General features: G+C 36.5%; 1 protein-coding gene and 1 pseudogene across 1 annotated transcript; both read right to left on the bottom strand.

Moving 5' to 3' along the window:
- Positions 1-3500, bottom strand: LOC132612356 (glycine-rich protein A3-like). The gene is made up of 3 exons (XM_060326636.1): positions 3430-3500; positions 2300-2598; positions 1-786 (listed from the first exon to the last, which is right to left on the bottom strand). Exons 2-3 carry the CDS (start codon positions 2583-2585, stop codon positions 551-553), a joined length of 522 nt encoding a protein of 173 aa, XP_060182619.1. The 5' UTR covers positions 2586-2598; positions 3430-3500; the 3' UTR covers positions 1-550.
- Positions 3501-6366: 2866 nt separating this feature from the next.
- LOC132612252 (F-box protein SKIP31-like) lies at positions 6367-12558 on the bottom strand (annotated as a pseudogene).
- Positions 12559-13958: the final 1400 nt, after the last annotated feature.

The following is a 13958-nucleotide window of genomic DNA, read 5'->3' on the forward strand; positions in this document are numbered from 1 at the left end:
TGTGCTCCTTTAGTAGGTTTTACTTCTGATTCCATGACTACATTCCAAATATTCATTCTATTTTCAAAGGGAAACATAAGTTAATTAAGCAGATGCAAAAGACAAAGACAAAATAAACAGGAATTTAGGTCCTTCAGGGGCAAACAAAGGGCAGAGAGCAGATCACTCAATTTAAGAAAATAATGCAATAGATGGAAATAAATTATATAAAAAAAAAAACAGCTTTGTTCTCAAAGCTCTCACTATGCGTGAGGTTTGAAAGAGCTGGATTACATCGAATCTATGATATGCAATCTTACTTTACACCTTTGTAAGAGGTTGTTTTCATGAGGCTTGAATATGTAAGACCTTCTGGTCACACAAGAGAAGCTATTATGGTTGCGCTAAAGCCCCATTATAAAGTAAAAAAAAAAAAATAGAGAAATTGAAAAAATATAAGCACTTGTCATGCCTGTTGGCATTAGGACCCATACTACTACTTTTATTAGTGTCGAAAAAGTGTAGAAGCAAAATGTGACACATATGAAGTTGAAGTACTATGACTAGTTAGTTACTTCCACTTCTTGAATTTGCCTCCATGATTGTTGCCAAATTTACCATGTTTGTATTTGCCATGCCCCTTGCCATGTTTAACCTTGCCATGCTTGCCATGATCATAATGTCCATAATGAGCAGTACCCGGTGCAGGGTAATGACCTCCGCCGTGTCCCATGTGATGAGCACCATAGGCGGCCGCTCCTGCAGCTGCAACTCCGGCCACTGCAACTCCGGCCATCATTCCATGCCCTGCAGAGATGAAATCAGAATTTAAACAGGACGGGTTTGATATGCTTTAAGTGTTTTTAGTGCTGGACTCATAGTATAGAATTATATCATGTCCAATACCCCCTCTGTTTCAATTTATGCATCTTGATTTTACTTTTAGTCTATTTCAAAAAGGAATGCAACTTATTAGAAACTTTTTTAATTTAAACATCTCACACGACATGTTTAAACCGCAAGATTCACAAGGCATTTGGTACAGTATATTACATATCTTTAGTTTACGTTTCACTTAACATTTGTGCTCAATCAAACGTAGATACATGAAATGAAATGGAGAGAGTATTTGTTCAGAATTTTAATGGGTTTTCACATATAAAGCTATGTTTCACGTCGAACATACTGAATTCGACTGAACCGTTGCCGAAAAGGTGCGTCCATAGCCAGGGGCGGATCTATTAAGGGTCGGGGGGGTGCCACGCCACCCGCAAGCCTCACCCGAAACCCTGTGTATATATATGTATATATACAGAAGCTATGTACAAATATTTAAAGTGGCACCCCCACTACAAAGTAACCTGCTGGTGCCAGTGGACAGAGGCTTTGATTCTTGCTCTCTGGTCGCGGGATCAAGCCCCAGCGGCTGCACAAAATTCTTTTTTTTTTAACCCTTGCTGCTCAACATACAACAATGAGCAGTAGCAATCTTTGTTGACTTAATTTAATTTATTAATCTTTGACTTTTTTATTTCTTAAAGTTAAGAATAGAACTTTCCCTCTCTTCCTTCTTATTTAAAAAAAGACACAACCCTCTCTCTTCTCAATTCTCATCAAAGAAACAAACCCTCTCTTCTCAATTCTCATCAACTAAACAAACCCTCTTCATTGCTCCAAAGCCAAAATCCCATTCGGCTGCTTCCTCCATTGACCCATTGTAAGGATCTTTTCGTCTTTCTTTCTTGATTTCTTTTGAGTTTTTTTTTTCTTACAAAAATGCTTTTTTGTGTTAAAATTGTAATCTTGCTTGTGAATTTTGTACATTTATGTATAAAAGTTGTCATTTTGCTTGTGGGTTTTGTACATTTACGTATAAAAGTTGTAATCTTGATTGTGGGTTTTGTACATTTATGTATAAAAGTTGTAATTTTTCTTGTATATTGCTATAAATAAATGTTTCATCGGAAAAGACGAATAACCCGAATCAAAGTTCGAAAAGACGAATAATCCGACCCGAAGCTCAAATTGATTGAATGACGCATGGCACCCGGAAACTTCAAATCCTGGATCCGCCTCTGTCCATAGCTGATGCTCTGAATGCAACAAGTAACTCAACATATGTAGTACCATTGACAATAAACGTCTGGCGAAGCTTGTTCCTTCTATGGATCACAATTTATACAAAGGACTTGCTATGAGTACTTGCTATCCTTTATATTCTTTCTTTTACCTTTTATTTTTGTCATATTTGTCTTCTAAAAGTGTTTTTCTGTAATAATTTCAAATCAAGCCATAACTAAAAGTAATTAAGCAGTGGTACCTCCATGGTGTGGAGCAGGCTGACCAGGGTAACCTGCTGGTGGATACCCTTGTGGGGGATATCCTGCAGGTGGATATCCCTGTGCCGGAGGATAACCTTGTGGCAGATACCCTTGTTGAGGAGGGTAGGCCCCGGGTTGTGGAGGATATCCTCCGGGTGCCGAAGGATACTGTCCCGGAGGATATTGCCCTCCAGGAGGAAACTGTCCTCCCGGAGGGTACTGTCCTCCCGGAGGATATTGCCCTCCTGAAGGATACTGTGCATGCTTATCCTTTCCACCTCCCATTCTTCTCGAATACCTAGGAATTTGTCAAAAAAGGATAAAACTGAAAATTTTAATATCATAGAATTGAAGAACATGAAATTTAAATTTTTGTACTTGCAATTCAAACACCAAGTAGCCCAACAAACAAGGGGAAAAGATAGCATGAAGTAATGTATATGTGTGGTCTCTTGCATGTGATAAAGTTATAGCCAGAAATTATAGGAACTAATATGTCATTTCATCGTCCCAATTTATGTGATACATTTTGTTGTTTAGCCTGTCCAAAAAGAATAACACATTTTTATATTTAAAAATAATACAACTTAAAACTTTCTCTTTTACCGTTCATGAAATGATTTAGAGTCACACTAATATTTATGGCCTATTTTAGACCACAAGTTTAAAAAATGTTCATTTCCTTTTAAATTTCGTTTCGAGTCAAACTATATCACATAATTTGGGACGGATGGAATATATGTTTGAACCAGTGAATTTGACAAGTAATTAATGTAACAAGCCAAATGAACATCAAGTACTCTATCCGTTGAAATTCAAAACCAAAAGAACCCTCAATTCTTGATGAAATGGCATTTAGTGATCACACATGATAAAATTCCTAAATAAGAAAAGTGCCAAACATGAAACCAAATCTGTGATTCGACACATGACCAAAAAACAATAAATCTCTCAAAAATTTCCTAACATGGAAAGCAAGAGCTAGCAATTATACTTTCTTGCTAGAGAAAAATTGAAACACGAAATTAAATTTGAAAATTCATAAAGACAACTAATTAACAATCAGAAAAGAAAAATAAAAAAGATCTTGGTCTCAAAAATTAATGCATGAAGTGGAAAGGGTCCTTACAGATTTGCTAGTGGAGATACAAAGAAAAGAAAAGTGTATGAATTAATGAAGGAAGAATTTGACGAGTGGATATGGTTGAGTATTTATAGGCCCTTTTACTCCTTTAAAATATTTTCCACGCGTTAATTAGACCATATATGACGTGATTAATACTAATTGAGGTGTTCAATAATTTTCTCCTCTAGAATTTCTGATTTTCCAAATTTTATAAATATTTTTAATTATCTATTATTATTTATAATTTCTTTTATGAAATATTACCTAGCTATTATTTATTATTCGGATAGTATTTACGGTCAACCTTTTTCGTAGCAAATTGACTTTTGTTGTCTTTGTTATTTGTAGTGCTATTTTCTAGCCATGGTTTCTTCTTTTCCTCACTAATTCCATAACATAGGCTTTTGACGTGTTCCCCATATAAGTCGTTTATTTTCACCCTTTCAATTTTGAATACCTGTCCACGAATCAAGCATTTACCAATAATAGAAACTTGTATTTCTTTCTTCAAAAAAGAGTAAAGATTTGGAAACTTGTCAAATAAAGTCCATCTTACAAAAGAAAGAAAAGAAGTTGAAAAAATGTGAATCAATGATCATAAGCACCTAACTGCCAAATTGTCACATGCTTAAGTTTACTACGCTTGAATTTTCCACGACCAAATACTGTATGTTGCGTCCATATATAGTAGCACCATTTTTTGGGGAGAGAAATTCAAGATTTAAAATTGATGAGTTCAAAATAGATGTGATTTATTAAAAAGTTACATTCTTTTATAATTACGTAGAAGCAATCCGAGTCGAAAGTAATAGGTTAAATTTAATTCATTGAATCCATTCTTATCCACATGCGTAATTGCTTATATGTTTATGTGTGTGTGTTCCAAGTGATGAAGCATAGATAGCAACTAAACGATCAATCACCACCACTACCTAGAAGTTTTTATTATTATTATTATTATTAGGGGGAGGAGGATAGGAGAGGAGGGCAATATTACATATGGCGAAGGAGGAGGGGCTCCCACCATGTGAGCAAACTTCGACCTCTTGAGAACAAAGTTTTTTTTTTTTTTTCAATGATAGGGAAATTTCCAGAGTCAATGGTGCACGTTCGAAATTCAGCAAATAATGGGTCCGGTTTTCTACCCTGTTTCGCTTAAGTGCTAGGCTTTCATTTGTGTAAGGTTCGAATTCATAACGTGTGCCTAACTTGCTCATTACGTGTTAGTGCTCTTACCACTAGAAGAAAACAAAGATTGACGACGTTAACTCTCACTCTCAGAGTCAAGCTTTAGTTGGTTCTCAGAATAGATATTGACCGTAATAGAACAGAAACAATGACACATAATTTTTAGAAAGATTTATGTTCATTAGCTCATGAAAAAGACAAACATAGGTAGGCTCTCTCGCGGAGTAAAGGTAACTAACCAATTTCCCATATTCTAGTAAATTAATGTGGTAGTGCAAGACATGGTTGATTAGCTAGCCAAGCATGTACCAGAAGTCTCTACACTGGCATTTTAATAGGTCAAGAAGGTCCACTGGTAAGCATGTAAGTTTCTTCATTTATCCCGGTTTGAGGCCTTCCTTTTATCTTGTCTATGCACTCAAACCTGGTATTTGAGAGGAGATGTCTATTGAAGTAGGTAAAGAAAGTGTCCTGAGACTCCCTTGAGAACAATGTTATAGATGTAATTTTGAATAATATAGTTATATTGTTTTTGTCTGTTTATAGTTAGAAATTATACCGATAAAAGATCACAAATCTCTCTTCTTCTTCTTTTGCTGTCGAGTGACGCAGCTAGCGGATCCATGGATGCAAGAAGATTTCTAGCTCTAGTAATTCCTGTAATATGATTACTTGACTAAAGTGGATTTGTGACAATTTGGGTGACATTTACTTATCTTAGTATGTTGTGTGGTTAATGGAATGTTGATATTTTGATTTTAAGTCTTTAATATATTCAGATTTGTATTATAAAAAAGTTCGAAAGGTTGTTTCTAGTAATAAATATATCAATTCTATAATATATTTTAAACTGTGGATTAAAATCCAAATAGTATAAGTAAATTGCGGGTGTTTGTAACCTCTTTCGCACCCAAAACGTTCCATAGGCTGAAAGTTAATTGGGGAGGTAAAAATGCAATTTGTGGAGGTTTCTAACCTCCGCTATTTGCTGTCACGGAGGTTGGGCAAGCCCCAGCAATAATCTGCCGCAAATTGATTGTGGCGGCGTTAACTGCGGGGGTTTGGTGAACCTCCATGACAACAAATAGCGGAGGTTTCTAACCTCCGTAAATTGCATATTTGACCTCCGCTAATTGCACCTTTTTTTGTAGTATTTCACACTCTTGGATAGAAAAAATACACATATAGGCTCAAGAGTTTAAACAATTGACCAGTGAGTGAGCTGTCCAACATGTTATACTAAGTCTTGACCACTATGCTTAACAAATATTTTAGAATGAATGGATAAATTTATACTACTGTTTGAACTGGATTCAGAAGGGTAACAAAGATGGTGAGAACGTAGACCAAGAAATGCAGTTTAACCTTTCACATAATTTATTCATTTTGCCTTTTGTGGACATTCGTTGCTTGTCAATTTTAGTTAACTCGTTCCAGCAATATAATAATTATTATAACAAGAAGAGGAATCTAAAAGAAGTCTTCTCAACGCCTTCAGACCTTCCCAACATCACAAGGAATAGAGGCAACGCTATAACCCAGAATATGCCATTAATGCACCAATCATCGAGAAAATTGTCTCATGTTTGGTCGATCAAAATGTTTTGAAAAACATTTTCTCTAAGAAGACAAGTTTCTTAAAAATTAGGAAATGTTTTAGAAAATATTTTGCATAAAAAAGGTTTACTGAACACACCCATCATCTTATCTTCTGCTCTATTTTTATGGATAGTCAAATGATAGGTCGAGAAAAGCAACACCCAGATGCAGAATATTAAGTGAAAAACTATATAAGATTTTAAAATTTTAGCTTAAATTATACAAGTTATAATTACATGATAAACAAAACTGTAAATTGTTCCATTTCTGAACATGCTGAAGATCCACCCGACTAATCGGGACGCGCCGGGAAGGCCCGCTAGGCAGGGGTGGATGCAATAAGAGGCCAGGGTGTTCACCCAAACACCTTGGACAAAAACTTATAGTATATATTTAGGGTAAATTTTCTGTGTTCATGTACATATTTTAACTTTTGAACACCCTGAACATATATTACAATGTATATTTAGGTCCACTTATTTTTCCGAACACCCTGAGTGAAAATCCTGGATCCGCCACTGCCGCTAGGAGGGGGGTGGGTGAGTGCTTCCTACCGAGATGATCCTCATTTCCGAAACTAGAACTCGAGACCTCTGGTTCAAGGTGAAAGGATCCTTAACAACCCACAACATCCTTCAGCGGTAATAAACAGTTAAATCGGCAAAAGCGCAAAGCAGCTTCCAATTCCTTCTCATCATCGCAGTTGTATCCCAGCAAATAGGCTCGAGCTGAAGCAGTATAAGGGGAAAAAGGTGAGTAAAAGGAGTTGAGTGATTAATAAACCAGAAGACAAAATTACAACTAACATACCAAAACGACCCAAGCCCATGAATGGTTCTGCTTCGTCATGTCTTACAAGCTTCTTGTTGGTCCTGTATTTCCACAAACAAAAGAAAATTAGCTAAAGTTCAATATAGCGATTTATATATTATAGAAACAGGTATTTAAAACATTATACTACTTTGATATCTTTAAAGTAATGCTACAGGGAAGCAAAATATAGCACAAGTAGTGAGATGCTACAACTCTCCCAACTCCCAAGGATGTTTTTCTAGGCTCATTATACAAGCATCAGGTGCAAACCAATCCTCACAAGCATATATTTTGACCCCAAACATGTTGTAAGATGTACTAGATCCTCAAATATTAAAAGAAGCTATGTGAACAATAAGAGTTTCCTGCACGGATGGAGATATTACTCCCACAGAAGCTAGGATCTAAAGCATAAAAACTACTAGCAAAACACAATCCAAGAAGCAGTAGACTAATTGTTTATGCCTTCCTCTATTCCTGTTAGTCTTACTCAGATTATATTAAGTGGAAAAGGTATACCACACATTACATTATTACATATAGACACGATTTTCACTTTAGAATTGTAATACTTTTCGTTTAAAGGATAGCACACTCTGTCACCTATAATGACCATCTTTGTCAGAATGGGAAATTAAAATTAGTAGCATCTAAAAAGGACCTTCAGAAACAAGTGAATTTTGGCACATCACTATTATCATTGTCTACTTATTTTCAGAAAATAGAATTTCAAAAGTTGGCGCACATAAACTTTTCATGTGCCCTTAACCGTGCACATTTTTCCGGAAACAATGAATTCCAGAATCGCCGTAAGCTACATGCAGGTGCTTACCACATCTTGCTTCGTTTCATTTGGTGACAACAACATCCTATCAAAACAGTGGCCTGAAATAGTGCACACCAGCAGACCATTTGTAGGATCCAGTACAACTTCCCTGCATGTGTCATCACAATCTGCGCCAACACACACAAGAGAAAACCAACAAGCACAAACCAATGACACAGTCCTTCCCATCTTTCTAATTATCAAATGACTGATTTGCACTGTTGCAAACATTTCCTTACCATGAACGTGTCCAGTTTTTTCACAGACAAATACATCACCAATTTGATGGTAAGCACACGTCTCTCCAGAAGACGCATGATCATTCCAATATTATCACCTAGGCCTTTACTTTTCTTCCAAATAGATACTTGATCAGCAACGGTCTTATCGAGATTATACGGTCATCATTTATCAGTACATTAAAGCCAGAAGATAAGACAAATACCAGTAGAAGATTCTTTTGTGACAAGTAACACAATAGAATATTCTTGCCGTATGCACCTAAATGCACATTAAGGGACTTAGGATGGATAAGTTCCCAATACTTTTATTTCTTATTTTTTGTTTAGGATATGTTTTCACGAAACACGTGGAGATAAGTAAATGTGCACACTCAGGGACACTGAAAGAGTTTCTGGAGATGTAGAAAGTATTGGCATGTAACAAAATGCTCTTATGATAGACAAAGTAATAGCCTGTTTGGCCAAAGTGCTTTTTGAAACGGAAAAAAAAAAAAGTGTTTATTTTAGAGAGTTGAGTTGTTTGGCCAAGCTTTTAGGACAGAAATAAGTGTTTTTGAGTAGTAGCAAAAACTGTTTTGCAGAAGCTGAAAAAAAGTAATTTTTCCCCAAAAGCACTTTTGAAACCTTGGCCAAGCACAATTACTGTTCTAATATTGGCAAAAGTGATTTTCAAATCGATTAGCCAAACACAAGCTGCTATTCTAAAAAACCACTTTCAAAATAAGCAGATTTTCAAAGCTTGCCAAACATGCTAAAAAGCTGGTATCCCATGTTTTCTATCTCTATTCTCCCTTAACTGTCTCTTTATTCACCTCTTTGTCCCTAATTGCTTGCTCCTTTCTACCTTCCAAGTATTCTCTACATCATCTCCAAAGTCCCTTCTATGACAAGCCCTCTTCTTTGTCTTGTATTTTTCTCTTTCCCTTCAAGTTTTATTCAGGTAAACTTTTATCTGCAATTTTAATATTCCTAGGAGAAGACACACTAATGAATCCCCTCAATTCCCTGCATTCACTCAATTTCTAGTCGGAGTTTCTCAATTAATAGAGATCGGCTAAATTAATCATGCAAAGGGAGGCAGGTACGAACATTCAGCGTTAGGTCAGGGAAGCGGCACCACTTACTGGGAGTTTATTATGTGAGTTCATGGGATACAAAAGAAAAGTGTTTTTAAAGAAATTCAGTTTCAATTGACTGACTTAAGTATTAATGTGCTAGGCCTTTGAATTTTGGTGTATTTTGTAATCGACTTTGCTTGGTGCCTCAGGAAAATAAAGTTCTTTAAATTATTCATTAAAAGATAACCTTGACTCCATTTGAGATCTTTTCTAGGTCCTATTCACCCAATCCCTCTCTGTTTTAGCACAAACTACTTCTCAGCTGCCTTGCATAACAGGAATGGTTAATGCATGAAAGAAACACTCCATCCAAACAAGATTTCCAGAAAACGAAAACAAGAAAGCCCAAATAATGACTTCAGGAAGTTTTCACAAAAAACACCAAAAAATGTTAATAAAAATCTCAGTCAGTGAGTCCTTCCTCAAGAAACCACATATCTAAATATCAGAGTGCCCTGCCCTTACCCCGCCCCCCAAATATGATTTATGGAGTAACCTTAAAGGAGTCAACTTTATACCATAAATCCAGCCATAAATTCAGGATGAAATTTATTTGTGATTATATCTAGATTCGGCTGAAGTAACTAGAAACTAAGAATACAGAAAATACTAATCACTTGAGAAGGAATAGGAGCTTGGCTTCTTTTAGCAGCCTGCATTTGGATGTAATACTCCTTAAATTCATGTTGGGCAATTCCCGACAAACTCCACCATGTCCTCTGCATCATGCTGCAGTGAATGCATACCATTTTACCTAAAGTAAATTTAATCTACAAGATGCATACATCATTTCACAGCTAAAGAAAAATTCCAAGAGGCTAATCTGCCCACTTTCCAGTTTACTCTCTCCATTTCTTTCAATATCCCATAAATTGATCTTATCGGAATAGTATAAATATCAATTCTTTCGTTCAATCCGGTCACTCTTGATGACAGAAATGAGAAGTGGATCCCCTTGTCCTTTTCAACAACAACAACAGACCCAGTGTATTCTCACAAGTGAGGCCTAGGGAGAGTAGAATGTACGCAGATCTTATCTCCTATCTTTGTTTGTGGGGTAGAGAGGTTATTTCTGAAAAATCCTCGGCTCAAAAGAAAAGAAAAGAAAGGAAAGGAATTTGATGCAGATACAAAAGGTATGACAGCAAAATAGCAAGATACAAGCAAATGGGCAATAGACCCTTCTTTTTTTTTCTAAACTAATAATGTTGTTTTCCTTTTAGCCTAACAAAATGTTTTTAGTGCTCAAATCTGAAATCTTCTCAGTCCACAAGAAATGCCATATTTATTTTCAAATTTATAAACGAGCTAGCATATGTTACTCAGCCTAATGTTGACCCACTTTGGCATTTCGATTTGGTTCTGCCTTAATTTTTCTACAATTGGTCTACATGTTGGGGTAACATTTTCTAAAATCAATTCCGCAGTTCAATTAGGACTTGCATTGTGTTGGGAAAAGGTTGTTCTATCAAAACAAATGGTTGAATACGGCTATTTTCAGAAATAGCAATAATTTGATTGGGAAAAACTCGGTAGTTGATTTCTGTTTCTGGATTTAGTCTTCAAAACCAAATAAGGCTGGATTGTTTAAATACTTTCGAACACGTGAATTGTTTTACTAATAATGTTCTCAAACACATTTCCAAAACCAATCGTTTTAAAACTAAACCAAACGCTTTACCCAAATGCCACCGAAACATTCAACTTTCATTGGGATCTTTGTAACTGTAAAATTATAATTTTCAGAAAAAGCTCAAATATGCCATTAAATTATCGGAAATGACTCATATATGCCACTCGTTAATAGTTTGGCTCATTTATGTCTTCGCCGTTACCAAAATGACTCATTCATGCCATTTTTCATCAATTTGGGTCGGATTTTTTATTAATTTGGGATTTAAAATTGGATTGGTTTAATTAAACAATGTGGACCTCTAATTGGAGGTCACGTGTCATATCTGGTATTATAAAATCGGTGTTAATAAAAAATGGCATGAATAAGTCATTTTGGTAACGGCGATGGCATAGATGACCATTTTGATAACGGTGATGGCATAAATGAGCCAAACTATTGACGAGTGGCATAAATGAGTCATTTCCGATCGTTCAATGGCATATTTGAGCCTTTTCCGTATAATTTTTGAACTTTCAGATTATAATTTGCGGAGTTAGAGGTGAAAAAGAATTAGGTCAGCTGAAGTACTTGGTCGATAACAAGTGAATTTCACATTTGAATCAAAAGATACCTTGATGTCAAGCTTCTTCCAAGCACACTCCCGTGGCTTTTTTGTTGGGAGTTCCAAACCCCATCGCAAGCAATACCTGTAACAAAATGTCATCAATCAAGAAACACCAATGTCAAATGGATGAATTACATATTCTGAACATATAAATTTTTACCAGAGTATGAATAAGTAAAAGAATAAGAAGTGTCAACAAAAAGGTAGTCAAAAGTTCAATGCAAATAAATCGAATGTATGAGGGCTTCTGGATATAGAAAAGGTATAAGACTTAACCAAATAGGTGAAAGGGAAAACAAGAAATCAGGAACAAGTTAACAATGACTTAGTATGAACCCAAGGGTATAGCATAGTAATCACTGAAGTAGGTGTAAACTTTGGGGACCAGGGTTCAACTCCCGATAGAGAACAAAGATACTAGATGATTTCTTCTTATCTGTCTAAGTCTTGGTAGGCAAAGTTACCCGGTACATGCGCTCTGAGTACCTATATGTGGGTGGTAGGAGATAGCAGGTAGCTGAAGGAATAGGTCGAGGCACGTGAAAGCTGGCCCAGACACTAGCTTTATCAAAAAAATAGAGTTAAGATAAATACTAGTACAAGTACCTATAACACCAGGACGGATAGATTATAGATAAGCCTATGCAGCATGAATGAAGAAACTATTAAAAGGAAGATGAAAAGGGAAAAAACACGATGCATTGTACTTACAGCCGACGCCACAGGATTCATCAGAAGCAACACCATTTAGAAACTTACAGACCAATGAACATGAAACAAGATCCTCCGCGTTGCCATAAAAAGAACCAAGTTTTTGGTCAATACGAAATAACCACGGGCAAACAAAAGCATAAATGGCTCTCTTTTTCAGTCTCTTTATGTACACTGCAAACAACGTGAATTACCTCCGAGGAAAGGAACTTCAGAATGTGGTGGAGCAACTCAGGAGGGATTTTGCTGAGAATACTAGCTTCTATCGTCCTTGGATCCCTTCTTATGTTGTTGGTACTAGCACCCTTACACTTACCCAAACGAGTCTCACACACATTTGCAGATGAAGATGCACATTCACCTTCAGCTTTAAATGGCAACGCAAAAGATTGAGATTATAACAATGCATTTACCTTTTCCTTCCCCTGTATGTCCTCAAATTTCATCCGCTTTACTCCTCTATTTTCCTTCTCATCCTCCTCCTCTGCACCAAACCTATCATTATTGTTCTCAACTTTCAGTTGCTTTAAAAGAAGACACTGATTTTGCTGATTTTCACCTTGTATTCATTAATCTGTTCATTCCTATATATACACGTTATTGTAAATAAAAGAGGCTAAGAAAAATACTAAAAACCTATACACTTGTCTACTCATAATTTGTACAGCTCTGTAACAGAAAAATATTCCTTCACATGACTAGCACGTGAAGGAAGGTTCCTAGCAAGTTCCTATTTTATCCAGCTGGCAGATTTACAACGGCTGGGATTGAATTTGTGAAAATAGAGATCTGTGGCTGTGATTGTTCCATGTGTTTGGCATCCAATGCCTTGGTCAACACAGAACATATTGAAGTGGGAAACATACTTTTGTTTGAAAACATTCTACTTTATACTTTTGTCTGAAAACTTTTCTACTTTTGTCTGAAAGCTTTTCTCTTTCCTTTTAAACTCGTTCTCTTTCCCCTTCTCTTTCTTTTCCATTCTTCTTCTTCTTCGTTTGATTATTTCGATCTGTAACCATGGATGCATCATTCAAACTCGAGATGGTTGGATCTTCATTATCCCCCCTCAAATTGGAGGGTAGTGAAACAACCCCCAATTTGTCTAGCAAAAATCGGTGAGATGCCCCAGATAGGGGTTTTGTGAATAGATCTGCAATCTGCTGCTTTGAAGGGACGAAGGACAAAGTAATGAGACCGGAGACGAACTGTTGTCTTACAAAATGACAATCCAGTTCAACATGTTTCGTCCTTTCGTGGAAGATCGGGTTTTTTGCAATATGGATAGCCTCTTAGTTATTGGAGTGAAGAGTCACCGGCAAGCTAGGAGGAGCGGCAAGATCTGATAGAAGCCTTACTAACCAGGTAATTTCTATTGTCACTCTACGCATTGAACGGTATTCAGCTTCCGCAGACAACAATGATACTGAGATTTATTTCTTTGATTTCCTGGAAACGGGTGCTCCACCAAGGGTGATGAAAAAACCACTGACTGACCGTCGAGAGTCAGTACAAGATGCCCAATCAGCATCGCAGAAAGCAAGTAATTCGAAAGATGAATCAGAGGAGAGGAGGATCCCTTGACCTGGATCATTTTTCAGGTACTTCAAAACTCTAGTAGCAGCTAATAAATGTGATTCTCGTGGCTGTTGCATGTATTGACTAAGAATCAGAACTGCAAAACTTAGGTCAGGTCTAGTATAGGTCAGATAGTTGAGTTTTCCCACTAGGTGTCTGTATAAAGTGGGATTGGATATCAAAGGACCATCATGTGCATTTAGTTTGGAATAGGGGT

This window comes from Lycium barbarum, chromosome 9 (assembly GCF_019175385.1).
Source record: "Lycium barbarum isolate Lr01 chromosome 9, ASM1917538v2, whole genome shotgun sequence".
Classification (NCBI taxonomy): Eukaryota; Viridiplantae; Streptophyta; class Magnoliopsida; order Solanales; family Solanaceae; genus Lycium; species Lycium barbarum.